General features: G+C 44.9%; 1 protein-coding gene across 6 annotated transcripts in view; it reads left to right on the top strand.

Moving 5' to 3' along the window:
* chd9 (chromodomain helicase DNA binding protein 9) overlaps positions 1-14,664 on the top strand; it is a 101,353-nt gene that overhangs the window by 45,763 nt on the left and 40,926 nt on the right. For all 6 annotated transcript variants that reach the window (XM_035419057.1, XM_035419056.1, XM_035419055.1 and 3 more), the window contains 3 exons: positions 10,069-10,177; positions 11,782-11,928; positions 13,875-13,943. In XM_035419057.1, the coding sequence (XP_035274948.1) occupies positions 10,069-10,177; positions 11,782-11,928; positions 13,875-13,943 (325 nt within the window). The remainder of the gene's footprint in view (positions 1-10,068; positions 10,178-11,781; positions 11,929-13,874; positions 13,944-14,664) is intronic.

The raw sequence follows: 14,664 nt of genomic DNA, 5'->3' as shown, positions 1-14,664 counted from the left end.
TGATTGGCCAGACATTTCTCATTGTGTACCTATTTACATGTACATTTCTGTTGAACGGTTTGAAAGCGATTTGAAGTTCCATCAGGTTCCATTCTGGCTTGTGTAATTACTTCCTGTTTTCCTGTGAAGCGCTGAAGTGTGACAGTGTCTCTAAAAAGCGCTATACAAATAAAGTTGAATTGAATTGAATTGAATAAAGCCACTTGCTACAAGTGCAGGCTGGATCCTACAGTGTACTATTGGGCTGCAGAAGTACACAATTAGCCTCACCCACCATAGATATTTAACCATGGTTGTCAAGGCTGCTACTGCATTATTCCCCTCAATGATGCACCAACATGATGGCACTTGTCGTAAGAGATAATACATAGCACACTCTGCTTCAATTGGTGCAGGCACTTGTCTATTACTATGCCCTGTAGGGATGTGTTCTTCAGCTACTGCTTTGGGCAAGATTCAAGATGAACAATTAAAGGGACAGTACTTGCTCACTGTTAAATCTTTACTTAGTATTACAAACATAATAATAATAATACAGTTTTTGTTTACTTTTACAATAGAGATGTTCTTATGAGCACATCTTTAATTCTATTTACATGCCTCTTATTTTTATTTTATATTAAGGTAGCAGTGACACCTTTGCCAGCTTGCTTGAGCACAACCCTTTCTACTTTGCACATACTATTTTCGAAAACAGTGTGCGCGCAAGGCATATTGTGCATGCGTAAACGGAGCACACACATTCCTAAAACTTGTATAACTGCCATTTTTTATTCTGTCACAAGCTGCAGGTGCCCTGACACTGAAGAATGCTTTTATTTTCTTCTCAATGATCGAAGATCCACCATTATGCCGACGAAGGGCCGTTTTTGGCCCCCAGGCCACCAGTTGAATAACCCTGCTGTGGGGTTTTAAGTAGGCCTAGTCGCTGGCTCACTGGCCAGGGCTGCGGAGGGGTGGCCGTGTCTCCAACTCAGCACTCTTAAATAAAATAAAATAAAAAGTCTGAATAAATGTGCCTCGAAAACAGGAAAAAATCTGAAAAATAGTTTTGTCAAATTTTTTTATTCAAGCATAAATACCATTTCCAAAGGTCAGTGCCAATGTTCTGTCATTGTTTGTGCAATGGCGTCACTGGGGACCTGCTAGACTGCTACTAATCTGTTTATTTTTTGGAAAAGTTCATGCCGTGATCCAGGTTGGCATGGACCATTTAGACTGTCAGCTAAGTGGAAAAAAAAAAAAAAAACCTTCCTGACACTATTGTGTGTTCAGTGTCATACTGAAGATGACAAAACTTCCTGCTGTGTTCACAAAGACGAGAATCAGAGGGTGAATTGTGCTGTGAACCCGACTGTTCTTTATGATTAAAATGAGCAAGATTCTTATATGTTACTTGCAGATGTAGTCATATGAAAGTTATTGACTCTTTAATTTGAAGCTCCTTTGTCTTTAAGATAACATGAAACATGCATCTTTAAATATTCACGTTTATCTTTGTGTGTGTGTGCGTGTGTGTGCGTGTGCGTGTGCGTGTGTGTGTATGTGTTCGTGAATGTGTGTGTAAATATTAGGTAGCTCTTTGTATTGTAATCTACAGTGCGGCAGCATTGAGAGGATTCCCAGTTCTCTTTGTTTTTGTGGTGGCTTGATTTCCTGGAGGAGGAAGACTGTACTGTATAGAAAATCCCTCGGAAATCCCAAGTGCAGGGTGCTGGATTACGCTGACTTTAGCAGCTGTTGACAAAACAGGATGGAGAGGTCTGGATCAGGATGTAGCACCTCTGTCTCTTTCTGACAGAATATCGTCTCTGCTCCACTCAGTCACTGTCGCCACTGTCCTTCTTTCGTCACTGTCCTTCTCTCCTTTCTGTCTCTCTTTCAGTGACCGTCCATTTTTTTTCCACACGGTTTCTTTGAATTGGCCATTGGCTGTTATGTTCACAGCAACCGCACTTACACTAACCCGAATGCGGCATCTTTTCTTTTTTGTATGCAACCTGGGTCATACCGTTTCATATCTAGCTCACACGGAAAGTGAAAAGAGACTAGTATAGCTGTTACGATATCCCCATCAAATTGGTCCTGGATGTAGGCCTATGTAGAGCTTGTGGGGAGATTTATGAAAAAGAGATAAAATAATCTTTCTGCAGTGTGAATGTTTGTCTGTAAATCCAAACATTATGTTTTCACCAACAGACTTGCCAATATTCTTGTCATAATCTTCTCAAACAGTATCACTGTGTAATTCTGAATTCTATTGTGTAGCGCTAGCCTATGCACATTAGCTTAGTTATTATGTTACCACGGCTGTACAGTGCTAATGAGACAATTTCAATGTTGTTACCGTACATATATAAATGCAATACGCAGCAGTTTCAAAGATTTTAATGAATTACAGTTTATATAAGGAAATCAGTAAATTGAAATAAATTCATTTGTCACTAATCTATAGATTTCACATGACTGGGGATATAACTATGCATCTCTTGGTCACTTTAAAAAAAGGTATGGTCACGGGTGAGAAGACCAGTCAGTATCTGGTGTGACCACCGCTTGCCTCATGCAGCGTGACTCATCTCCTTTGTGTAGAGTTGATGAGGTTGTTGATTCTGGCCTGCGGAATGTTGTGTCAGTGGCTGAGCTAAGTTGCCGGGCATCGGTGGGAACTAGAACGTGCTGTCGCACACGCCCGCCCAGAGCATCCCAAACATGGGCAGTGCGTGACATGCCATGGGACAGGGCTGCCCTGAATGTTGTAAACAGAGAGCCCCGTGGTGGTGGTAGATTTATGGCTGGGCTGCACAGCCCTGTTCCTGGAGATCTACCGTCCTGTAGGTTTTCACTCCAACTCTGACAAAGCTAGCCTCATTCAACAGCTAGAGATCTATTGAGCTGCTAATTAATTGAATCAGGTTTGCCAAATTCGGGGTGAAATGAGAACCTACAAGATGACAGACCAGGAACAGGGTTGGGCAGCCCTGCCATAACCCCAAAGCTACTACGGGGTACTCTGTTCACAACATTGACATCAGCAAACTGCACATTTTGGAGTGACCATTTATCGTCCCCAGGATAGGTGCACCTGTGTAACGATCATGCTGTCTAATTATAATCTTGATATGCCGCCCCTGTCAGGTGGACGGATTATCTTGGCAAAGGAGGAACACTCACTAACGGGGATTTAAACGAGATTGTGCACACAATTTGAGAGAGCAAAGCTTTTTGTGTACATGGAAACTTCTGGGATCATGTATTTCAGCTCAGGAAACGTGGAACCAAAACTTTGTATGTTGTGTTTATATTTTTTCAGTTTATTTAAAACCAAGATGAAGTAAGCATATAATATGCATATTTTAGGCTAATAGCGAACTTGAAAATGGCTTACTTAGACAGGAATGTCTCCCAGTGTTCCAGGGGTAAGCAATAAATTAATTAATTTGCCGATTTCAAATAAAATTATTCTTCTGTCCTTTATGCCATGAAATGAATATCTTTCTGGGCCTGAATTTTACTAAATCTGTGGTGCATCCAAATATTGCAGCAGTGGAAATTTTTTTTCCCCCTCTTTCAAAACAAACAACATCCTTTGCGATGCCATTTAAGGTTTTATTTTGATTTATAGCCACACCACCACACTGGAGGCACGTGATTTATGGAATGAGCAGTTTGTTTTTCTTCCGCTTGGAATTTGGTGGAATATGTGGTACCTGTAAATTTCAGGTCTGATCTATCTTCCTTTCTCAAGCTTGTCATGGTGCATTCAGCACCAGACAGTGCGTCGGTGTCTCATGCCGTCACACCCAGATAGTCCACACGCAAGGGGACGGAACACAGCCATCGTCCCCTCACAAGACAGTGGGCCGCAGGCTAGCGCTGAAGGGTCCAGGCTGGATCTCCACACTCAACGTAAACAGGGAGAATATTGAGCTTTGTACACTTTCTCCGATTTAAATTTGAATACAAAGTTTTTTTAAAAAGAACACAACGCATTTCGGAAATTGATTTTGTTGTCAGCGACGAGGAAATAAAATTAGCACGCCTCGTTTCGCTAACGGGACAAGTGCAGTCAGTTGCGTGGCCGGCAGCAGCCAGCTGAGAACGGCACTCCGCCTGCGGTAAATTCAGGAAGGCTTCACCAGTGACCCGAACCCTCCGGCTTCAGTGCTCCTCCGCGAGGGTACTAGCCTCTGTGCTAATAGCGCTAACCTCCAGCTCTGCAGCGCGCTGCGCCCGGACTGAGGCCTCATGAGCGCACGCCAGCCAAAGTCACGGCGGGGGCCCATTAACAGCCCCCCCCCCACACCCCCCCTCCCCCTTTGGGGTTCTGCGCTTGTCAGCGGTCGTAAAAGCCGTCTGAAGTGGGATGAGGTCGATGTGCCTGCATCACTGGACCTCTTCCACAACTCAGCGCCAAACACCCCCCCCCCCTCCCCAACACTCATCCACCCCAACTTTCACTTTCACTCGCAGAGCCCGCTATGAGGCCTGCACAATAACTGCCAGACGACTGACATTTCGGCAGAAATAAATAAATCGCCGTCGCGTCGCAGAAAAGGCTACGAGTCGCCGCATCTCCTCCCTGCGTTTTCGTTCTACGAGGCGGCCGGGTTTGACGTAGCTGGAAAAGCTCAAGGCTCGTTTTATCTGATTTCCCAGAGCAGCACCAGATGCTGAACGTCGACACGGTGACACTGTTCATTACGAAATGAAAACTACTACAACTTGTGCCTGTTTTCGAGCAGGCGGGCATGTTTCCCTTTGCCTCTCCAGATTCTCTGCGGGTAAAAGAGAATCTAAAATGGCAAAGTCTGACAATAGCGGTTAAGAAAATTTTGTGACCCTGCTTTCGGGATGGTTCACCCGCCTACAGCTGTTCTTACTATTTGGTAAGACACAGGTTATCGTAGCAATACAGTGCATGTCTGTTGCGTAGGAGTGCTAGTCATTGTAGGAAATGCCATTGGAGCAAACGTGGTCCCAGTGTTTCAGTTTAGTTTGCTGAAATATCAGAAGTCAAAAAAGATCACTCCAAAAAGTTGGGTGTGGTAGTCTTGAAAGTAAAGAACTTTCAAGAAAGGAAATCACCCGGTCAATCATGTTTCGAAAGTGGCAGTGATGTCATGTGTAATGTGTACACTACACCACATATGGAAATGATTTGCTTCAGCATGGCTCAGCTGAGAGATATTAAAAGATATGGAAACCTTTCCTCGACTATCTACAGCACTGCTGAGCATATCATTTCTGTTCCACTCCCTGGTTGATACAGGATAATTATCTTATAACAATACCCAGGGCTGCATATGAATGAATGAGGGTAGAGCATATATTATTCAGAGCAGATGCAGCCGTCTGAATTTTGTTATTATCACATGCTGATATTTACTTTGCGCTCCACCTTCTCTTTCGATTACTTTCCATTGTATCTTGTCCTGAACGCCACGTTGTCCTGTGAGGCCGGCAGTCTGCGTGCGGGTCGTTATTGTTCAGAGATGTTTCACATAGCTGACCCGTTGGACCTTGTTTCCTGTGCACATATGCTGGTCTGTAATGTGATTACATTTTAATCCTTCACTTTGTCAGACCATATCAAATGAATTCCTTTTGGCATTAATGTGACATCCCCAGTTTTCTGGTTGAACCATTCCTGACCTAGTTTCTAAGCAGTACAGTGTACCATGCAGGCTAAAATTACGTTTCTACCTCTGTTGATGATTCTAAGTATCAATTATTGTTGAAATACATTGATTTTGAAGGAGAAAATTCACATTTCTGATGAAGTCGTGATAAGAAATGGGGGAAATGAGTCAGCACTGAATTGCTTATCGATACAGTGATCCTGACAGAAGCCACACCTCAGTGTTAAGAAATGTCTTGATTCATCAAAAGGAAAAGGCTTTCAACTTACTTTTACACTGGGGGAGCGCGTCTGCATAGTTTATTGTGTGCTGTATTGAAGCAGAAAGGGAGAATTTCACAGAATTTTCCGGAAGGTTCAGACTGCCTTAACGACGTACGAGCGTGCAGTGACGTCTCGTCCTCTGCTTCGCCCGGTCCGACTCGCGAACTGCCTAGTCACGGCATCGCGGGCAGAATGCGACGCGGCCGTCCTCCCCCCCCGCCCCCACGCCGGTCAGACGGAAGTCAGAAAGCCGAGCGGAGCGTCGCCCGAAAGCTATGAAGAGTCAGACTCGCACAGGCTCTTTACACCGTGACAGCTCATCTGTCCCTTCTGGAAACATCCGCCCGGGGAGAGCTGTTCTATTTTTAGGATTCCCACCCAGGGCAGACTCAGGCAGCGTATTACTCAATTTGTGAACTATGCGCGTTCTCTAAAAAAAACGCACAGCCATTTCTTTTTGTCTGTTCCTCGAGCTGCAGCGGCATTCGTCAATGCCGGCATGTTCTATCGCGCGACGCTCGCCAGAGGCTCAGACTAGCGCGTGTCCCACGACCCGGGCGCAGCCGGCCGCCATTTTTCACCCTTTCATCGCTCGGCCGTCGCGCTGGAGGACCGCCCAGCTGGCACGGCTGGCAGAGGCGGGCACAGGCCGGCCGTAGCAGCTCTTGCGCGACGAGGCGGGGGCCGCGGACGCGGGTGACCTGCCCCGTGACCCTCATCTGATACAGCATTGGCTGAAGTCAGCGAAAATCGCGGGTGACCACACGAGCACAGGAGTGTGTGTGTGTGGACCCGTGTGCGGGTGCAGGCCGACGTGTGTGTGTGTTATAATGGAGGCAGATGCGTTCGTGCAGCAGGTCTTTGGTGGGGTTTCTTTCCGGCTGGTTGACCATTAGGTCTGCCTGAACCCGCCTCAAATACGCTTATGCAATGCCTGTATAATAAAGTACAGCTTTTGCCGTTTTGAGACTGCAGTGTTCACAGAGCATTAAAATCAAGCAAAAGAAAAAATTATGCACTTTTTAATAAGTCTTCATGTGCAGTAGCTTAATAACACATTTATCACTGTGTGTAGAACAGCTTTCAGATTAAGTCGGCCTGTGTTGTTAGATCCTTTTAAGAGTTGGGAAAGTTGAAAGCAGCACATTGTAATCTATGAAAATCAGCCCCAAATTTTTTGATCCCTAAATAAATTTTTTTTTTTTTTATGTGTGTGGGAAGTTGCCATTGCTCCATCTGTGAGCAGTGTGTTAGTCTGGATCTCTGCAGCTCTGTGTGGTGTGAAGAGGAGGAGGGTTTGTTGGGGGCGGGGGGGGGGGGGGCAGGAGGGGGAGGGATGAGAGCAACAGTTCAGTGGATGAGAGGGAGAGGGAGGAGGGCCTGGCAGCATGCCAGACCGTTGGCCGTTTCTCTGGATCCATTAAAGAGCAGGACTCCCGGGATGGGGGAACTCTGCACATTGAGTCCACACATGCACACACGCGCGCACGCACACACAGACACGCACAAGGATACGAGGCACAGCCACACGGATGCACGCATTCATATGACACACGCAAACAAGCCCCCACAGGCGAGTGCATGACACAAATGCCCGTGCATACCACCACAAATACCCAAATGCATGCACATGATGCGTGCACTCGCAGAATGGGTACACACAAGTGCACTTCTCAGCTACTTCCTTAGGCCTGATTCTTTAAAGAATATACATCACAGGAGCCGGAAATTTCCGCAAACTATTTATAAAATGGTGTACTAATAATAATAATGTTATGCGTTGCGCATGTGTGTAAACACAGTACATGCCTGCTTAAAAGATAGCCATTATTATTCTGTCCGTAGTGGGAAACGAGCCAAGAAATAATATGTGATACAAACAAGTAATATGCCCCGTCCTCAGTGATCAAAGAGCTAAGAGTTTTATTGTATGGGTTCACTGGTACCCCTGGGCTACCAGATGAATAGGCCTGGCCTAGAGCTCTGATACCGTAAACAAGGGACACATTCTGTTGCGAATGCTCATTTTTTACCTGATTGAGTCATCTTCAGCCCTCATTATTGTGTAATTCTCTGCAATATTGGTCCCTTTACTCTTGTTTCAGTTATTATATTTTGCTTCTCTCTACTGCGGATACACATTCCTTGGGCTGCACAAAATTACGCTTCCATTTATGTTACAAGTGGTGTCGTGTGCAAAAACTACCTGAGTGAGTTCGCTGTGTGCCAGTGTTTTGCATAATACATTACTTTGATTTGTAATGCCTTTAATTTCCCTCACATTTGGGCAAACGTCACTTTTTTTTTGCGTGTATTCTCTTTCACTGTGTCCCTGGTGATATACGATACGATGTTACTCGCTGTTGCTCGGAAACTGGGCACAAAGGCAGTTTTCATTTCAAAGATTAATTTCTTCTGGAACAAATGTCTTGGTGGGACCAAATCCGGTCAGTCGGTAATGGAAAATCATTTAGTGTAAGAAAGGATTAAGAGAAGAGAAATGCCGCGGCTAGGGTATAGAGGAGAGCGGGACAGCTCAGATTGTGGAGTGCGTTATTGAACCTGTGGCCCCCTGAGGCCAAACACAGGCTGCCATACTGGTACAGTATATCTCCTCCTGGCCCTTTTATTAAGAATATAAAAAATCAGATGCGACACTGGACAGTTTTTTTTTTTTAAACAATGTTCTTGGAGCAAGGCAGTATATTATTATAGGTAAGGAACTGGTCTTGTAACCTAAAGGTCACAGGTTTGATTCCTGGGAAGAGCACCGTTGTACCCTTTGTACCTGCTGTACTTTACCTGCATTGCTTCAGTATATCCAGCTGTATAAATGGATGCAATGTAAATGTTATGTCAAAGTTGTGTAAGTTGCTCTGGAGTGTCTACCAAATGCCTGTCATGTGATGTAATCTACTTTGTTTCTACACATTTTGTTTATACGTTATTTTATTAATAGTTTGTGGAAAATATTTGGCCTGTAAAGGCCATTTTTGAATAGAATCTGGCTCCCAAAAGAGGTCTAGTGGTTGAATATCCCTGCTGTAGTGGTTTCTAAGTAGTGTCCTTGGGGATAGCCATGCTTATTGTGGAGTGTACAAAGGGAGGCTTGACCTTTACCGCAAAGGTGCATCGTATAGTTTCTCAAGCTATTCCTGTTAGGCTATATTTTATTTAGCAGCATATGGGCTATCCTGGCTTGTGTTTAATACTCAGTCCTGTATTATATAAGAGCCCCTACAATGTTGATGCTCTGTAAAGCATATATTTTTCGAAGGATTATGTGCTGAATTACAGTTTATGACCAGCTCATATTCAAGTCCGAAAGTATGAGAGTGAGAGTAACTGATGACAGAGATCTAATATTGCATTTGAGAACGGAATGTACACTGCTGGTAAGAGAGCATCTCTTGTTACTGTGTTTTCTTTAGCTACTTGTTTCTCTGACTGGAGAGCATTAAAACCTGCCTAATCTTACCTTATTGGCCGCAGGGGGCAGAAAAGAGAGTGAGAAAGAAAAAGTGTGAAATGCTGAGCAAGGATCATCCTCTTTGCAGAACAACAGTGATAAACATGGCATTCTGTCCTCAGCATATAGGCTAGTAGCTGTAGAGTTTCAGGATAAGGTAGGCCTTGTGTTTGTATCTCATATTGGTTGTGGTGTATTTATTGAATTAAGCACATTGTCAACCTCAACCGTTTTTCTCTTACAAGTACAGATGCTCATGATATTAGTGGGTAGTGAAAAGGTTATCAATTGCAACAGATGTAGGCTGACCGTTTGTCTGGTTACCCCCAAGCAGGTTGACAGAAAAATTTCCAGAAAACCTCTCTGTCTCTGACTCTCAGAAACCTCTCCGTCTTTCAGAAAACCCTCTGTCTTTCCCCAGAGTCAAGAGAAGCACTTGTCTCAATTTGCTTTCCAAAGTTGCGAAAGAAAGGAAAATTTCTGGCTTTGAAGTGAAAAGGATAGCACTCTCAAACGCGGGCTTGCTGTTTGAGTGACATTTTACAGACGATTTGCTCTTTCTAAAAATCTAAGCAGAGCATAGGCACTGCATGCCATCCCCTGTGACGGTTTGTTCAGATTTGTTTCTCACAAAGTACTACTCTATTTTTAGTGGGAGAAAAGCTAATTGTTTGTAATCTCGCACTTTCCTCAGGAAAATAGTCATCAAATTCGGCAAGAAGAGAAAGCGGAAGAATGAGTCATCGGAGGAGCCATCTGACAACGAGGCATCAGCTCGACGCTCCTCCAAGGCGGACGAATCGGTGAGCAGCCTCCTCCGCCCCCCCCCCCTGCAGGTCTTCAAACCTGAGGATAAAGGAGCAAAGCGTGCGAGACCGGTAGGCATAGACAGCTACGTGCTCTCAAGAGCGTGATATGCTTGCAGTCACGTGCGCGCCGAAGAAGGGGATGACTGCTCACCATGCCTGTCCGTAAAGATATAATTATCCCAGTTAAATCACATCCCCGGCTTAATTAAATATATCCAGATGATGACTCATTTAGGCTGGTTTGCTTCCGATAAACTGCAGAAGTGCACCGCTACAGAATGGCGCGCAGACCTCCGCGGTGGACGTTTCAGCCGCCGACCGGCCAGACCCCTTGGTTTTGATCTACGCCTCGCCATTGTTAGCGCACTGACGTTGAGACCGTCTGTTCATGACAAATGAATGCGATGAATCCCTTATGTAGAGGGTCCCCATATGTGTTGTGCCATTGGAGACGGTAATTACAATGGTGATGACTGTCATTATGACGGCGATTATGATGACTGAGGTTTTAATGTCCTGCTGTCATTCTTCATGGCAGCCTCGAATGTCCTCTCCTTGCGAAAGAGGCCGTGCGTAGCCTTATTTATTTTACTTAGAGCCTGCGTCACTGGGGAAGCTTATGGGAGGCTGACGCAGGCTAACTATTATCAAAATGCACCATCATCTGACCGTGGGTATGACTATATGTGGAAAACGTTAGTTGTCATGTCAAGCCTCAAATCACTGTCTAAAGGCATCAGTTAAATTGATGCCCAGCCTGTTTCAGAGAAAACATTGGTGACCTCTTGAACCAACTTCCTGACAGTCACCACCCCTTTATTGAATGTAATGAGCAGTTATAGGAGGGAAAACAGTCGTTCTGGCCAGAGAAGAGGTTGAGCATTTACTGGCTTTAGATCTGCTAGCACACTGCCAAGTTGCGTGCACATTGCTATGCTGCTAGAACAGTGCCAAGCTACCAGCACAGTGCCATGCTGCTAGGACGGAGCTATGCTGTTTGCGCAGAGATATGCTGCTAGCACAGCTCCAAGCTCCTAGCACAGTGTTATCCTGCTAACATAGTTCCAGGCTCCTAGCACAGTGCTATTCTGGTGATCTAGGTCCAAGTTCCTAGCACAGTGCTATTCTGCTAACCTAGTTCCAAGCTCCTAGCACAGTGCTATGCTGCTAACATCGTTCCAAGTTCCTAGCACAGTGCTATTCTGCTAACCTAGTTCCAAGCTCCTAGTACAGTGCTATGCTGCTAACATAGCACTAAGCTCCTAGCATAGTTCCAGGCTCCTAGCACAGTGCTATTCTGGTAATCTAGTTCCAAGCTCCTAGCACAGTGCTATTCTGGTAATCTAGTTCCAAGCTCCTAGTACAGTGCTATGCTGCTAACATCGTTCCAAGCTCCTAGTACAGTGCTATGCTGCTAACATAGTTCCAAGCTCCTAGTACAGTGCTATTCTGCTAACATAGTGTCAAGCTCCTAGCATGGTTTCAGGCTCCTAGCACAGTGCTATACTACTAACACTGTGCCAAGCTCCTAGTACTGTGCTGTGTCCTTATGCTACCAGCCTCTGTGCCAACAGCTGTTTTATTGTGCATCTCCTCAGAAGAGACGGTCCAACCGGCAGATAAAGCGCAAGAAATACGCGGAGGAGGTGGAGTGCAAGGTGTCCGACGAGGAGGTGAAGGTGATCGTCAAGGCCAAGAAGACAACCCCAGCCGCTCGCAAAGAGCCCGCGGTGCAGCTGTTTGTGGTGAGTCGCCCAAAACCATCTGACCGTAAACTCACCGCTGCTCAGCTTCATAGATTCCGCCCTCAGTCTCACCAGTGGAGTAAATGCTCTCCACCTGACCAGGCACCTGACTACATTTACTACAGAAGCAATTATGAACATAGATAGGCGACTCCCCTTATTGAGTTTGCATTATTAAATATGCTCACAGGAGGAGGAAGCTCAGTGTAGCAGCTAAAATGTTCAAACAGATATTCATAAGCTCTGTAAATAACCATGCTAATCTTTTCTGATGTTAACAGTCCAATGAGATGGAAAAATGCCAGTGTTAGTTTTAACTGCACGAAAAACAGTTCTGTGGTCACAAAGATGATCTCTTAAATTTAGTTGCAGTCAAGTTAATGTTAAACCCTGATCGTGATATTGCCCTATTTTTCAAACTGCTTTTCCACACATTTGCAATTTGGAACGGCCAAGCCTCCGTTGACGATTCCGGGGAGCGCAGACGAATGCATGCCGCGAAGCTGCCACTGCTCGTTACACCACACTTCGCGAGTCACAGGCACACAGTCGGAGGAGGACGCTTTGGGCCAGATTTACTAAAAGGATTGCGCCTCGTTTTCTGATGCAAAGGCAGTTGCTGCAAGGTTGCAGTATCCAGAACGTATTTGCTAATATAATATACCGGTAGCAACGGGTCAGAATCGCTATTAGGATGTATCTTGTGGGGATTACTTCACTCTGCGACTTTCTTTTTGATACATAGTTAAATGTGATTGTGCTTATGTATACCTGGAGTCAATGCGTTAAGACAGGGTGGAGATTATGTAAAATCAGCCAATTAAGTATTCCGTCTAGTTTACTAAAGCATGCATTAAAATGTGACTCCCCTGCCAGAGAGTTTTTAGAACTCCTGAAAGCGGGCAGTAATTTGCACTGATGTCACCTGTGACCTTTTGCTCATGGGCTGTGCGCACATCCTCCACAGTCAGATCAGTTTCCCTTGTGGGCTGCATGGGGTGGAGATGAATGAATGATGCATAACACTCTGGAAAGGAGATGGGATTCTTTACCTTCAGATGCTCCATGGCCTTCTCCCATCACACGGTCATCTGTGTCTATTCTTTCCTCTCCCCGGCCTGCTCGTTTTGCAGGGATTTTCCGTCTGTTGTTCTATCAATGTTAATATTCTTTCCTTAGTTGAACCACCACCTGGCTTTTGCCCTCGAAGGGTTTTTCTTTTGTACACCGCCTAACATCATGCCATCTTTTTTTAATTTTCCTCTACTGTTTGTTTTATTATACCTAATGAATACATTTTTGTGATTGATGTCACTCCAAATTTTAATCCTCTCGCTTGGTGTTGTATTAATTCCTATGCTATAATATGGCATTGTGAAACTGTTCCTTGTTCCCTATATTTCCTGATCTGTAAATTTATGTTTTCTTTTTCTTGTGGCACCCTCGCTACCTGGGCCTGGCTGCTCCATATTGCAGTTTTTAGCACCTTGTAATCTGGACGTGTAAGCATCCCATATTCTTTATGACCCTTTTTTTGGGTTTCTCCTACCGCAAAATTGCAAACGAATTAATTTTGTTGCATACATAGAACCAGTCTTGGTAAAGCGTTTTAATGCGTCGGCTCCTGCGACCTCAACGGCGCTGCAATACAGCGGATATTTTTCCTTAGTTTCCTTAGTAAATCTGGCCCTGAATGTGCAGCCCAATAGACGAACTTGTGGGTGCCCGATAAACCAGTGGGGGTTGCTTGTGCTCGGCCAACTGAAACCATCCCTGGGTGATGGTTGCGTGTCGCCCTGCTGGGCTGACGGCCACAGTCGGCGCTGGCGCGATCTGGATTCGGTGCCAAACTGCGAGGCCCGTCCATGAACCAGAAGCTCATCTTGACGGAATGAGACACCCGGTGGCTAGTGCTGCATTATTAATGCAAAAAGTGTTTTCTACAGGAAAACCCCAGCGAAGAGGATGCTGCTGTTGTGGACAAAATCATGTCGTCTCGAATATCAAAGCGTGAGGTAAGGGCCTTGCTCACTCTTCTCCGTGTGTATTTCCCCATAAATGTAAGGGTTTTTCTAATTCCACTAAGCAAAATTTTTTGCTGGCATTTGTTTTACAAATACACGCATTTCACTATATGTTGCCAGTTTGCTTGCACTTTATTTGCTAACATTAGAATCTATTTAAATAGGATAACAAATGTAGTTTTAAACCTACACAGAAACAGGTGTTGTAAAGTCAAGCCAATCGAGATGGTTTTCTTTTTTCCGAAAGCCCGCTGCCTACTATCGCACAGTATACATCTGCCGGTGTTGACAAACTTCCTGTGAACTTGTCCTTAATTGCCCCCTTCCGGATTAAATTGGCGAGGTTTAGAGGAAGCAGAAGAGCTGTCTGCTGAAACGTCTGTTTGCCCAACTGCAGAGACGGCGGGACAGCCTGCAATTTATGCTTTCCCTGTAAATTAGATGCTCCTGAGCCCGCCAGAACACCTCAAGATGTTCGTATTGGACGGAAAATGGTTAAACAAATGAAGGGCCTCTTTAAAATGTACTTTTCATGGGCAATTTGTTGCCAAAACTTAGCGAAAGACAGGCTGCTGAAATTTGTTCCGCCAGCACATCGTTATACTGCATTCGTGCCAAGGAAATGCCCTTTTATTTTCACTTTTCTTTACAGGGTACATGTTCTACACTTAATTATGTTTAAAAAGATCATTTCCACATGTAGTTCCCAAAA

Source organism: Anguilla anguilla, chromosome 5, assembly GCF_013347855.1.
Source record: "Anguilla anguilla isolate fAngAng1 chromosome 5, fAngAng1.pri, whole genome shotgun sequence".
Lineage (NCBI taxonomy): Eukaryota > Metazoa > Chordata > Actinopteri > Anguilliformes > Anguillidae > Anguilla > Anguilla anguilla.
This window is presented reverse-complemented; position numbering and strand designations above follow the sequence as displayed.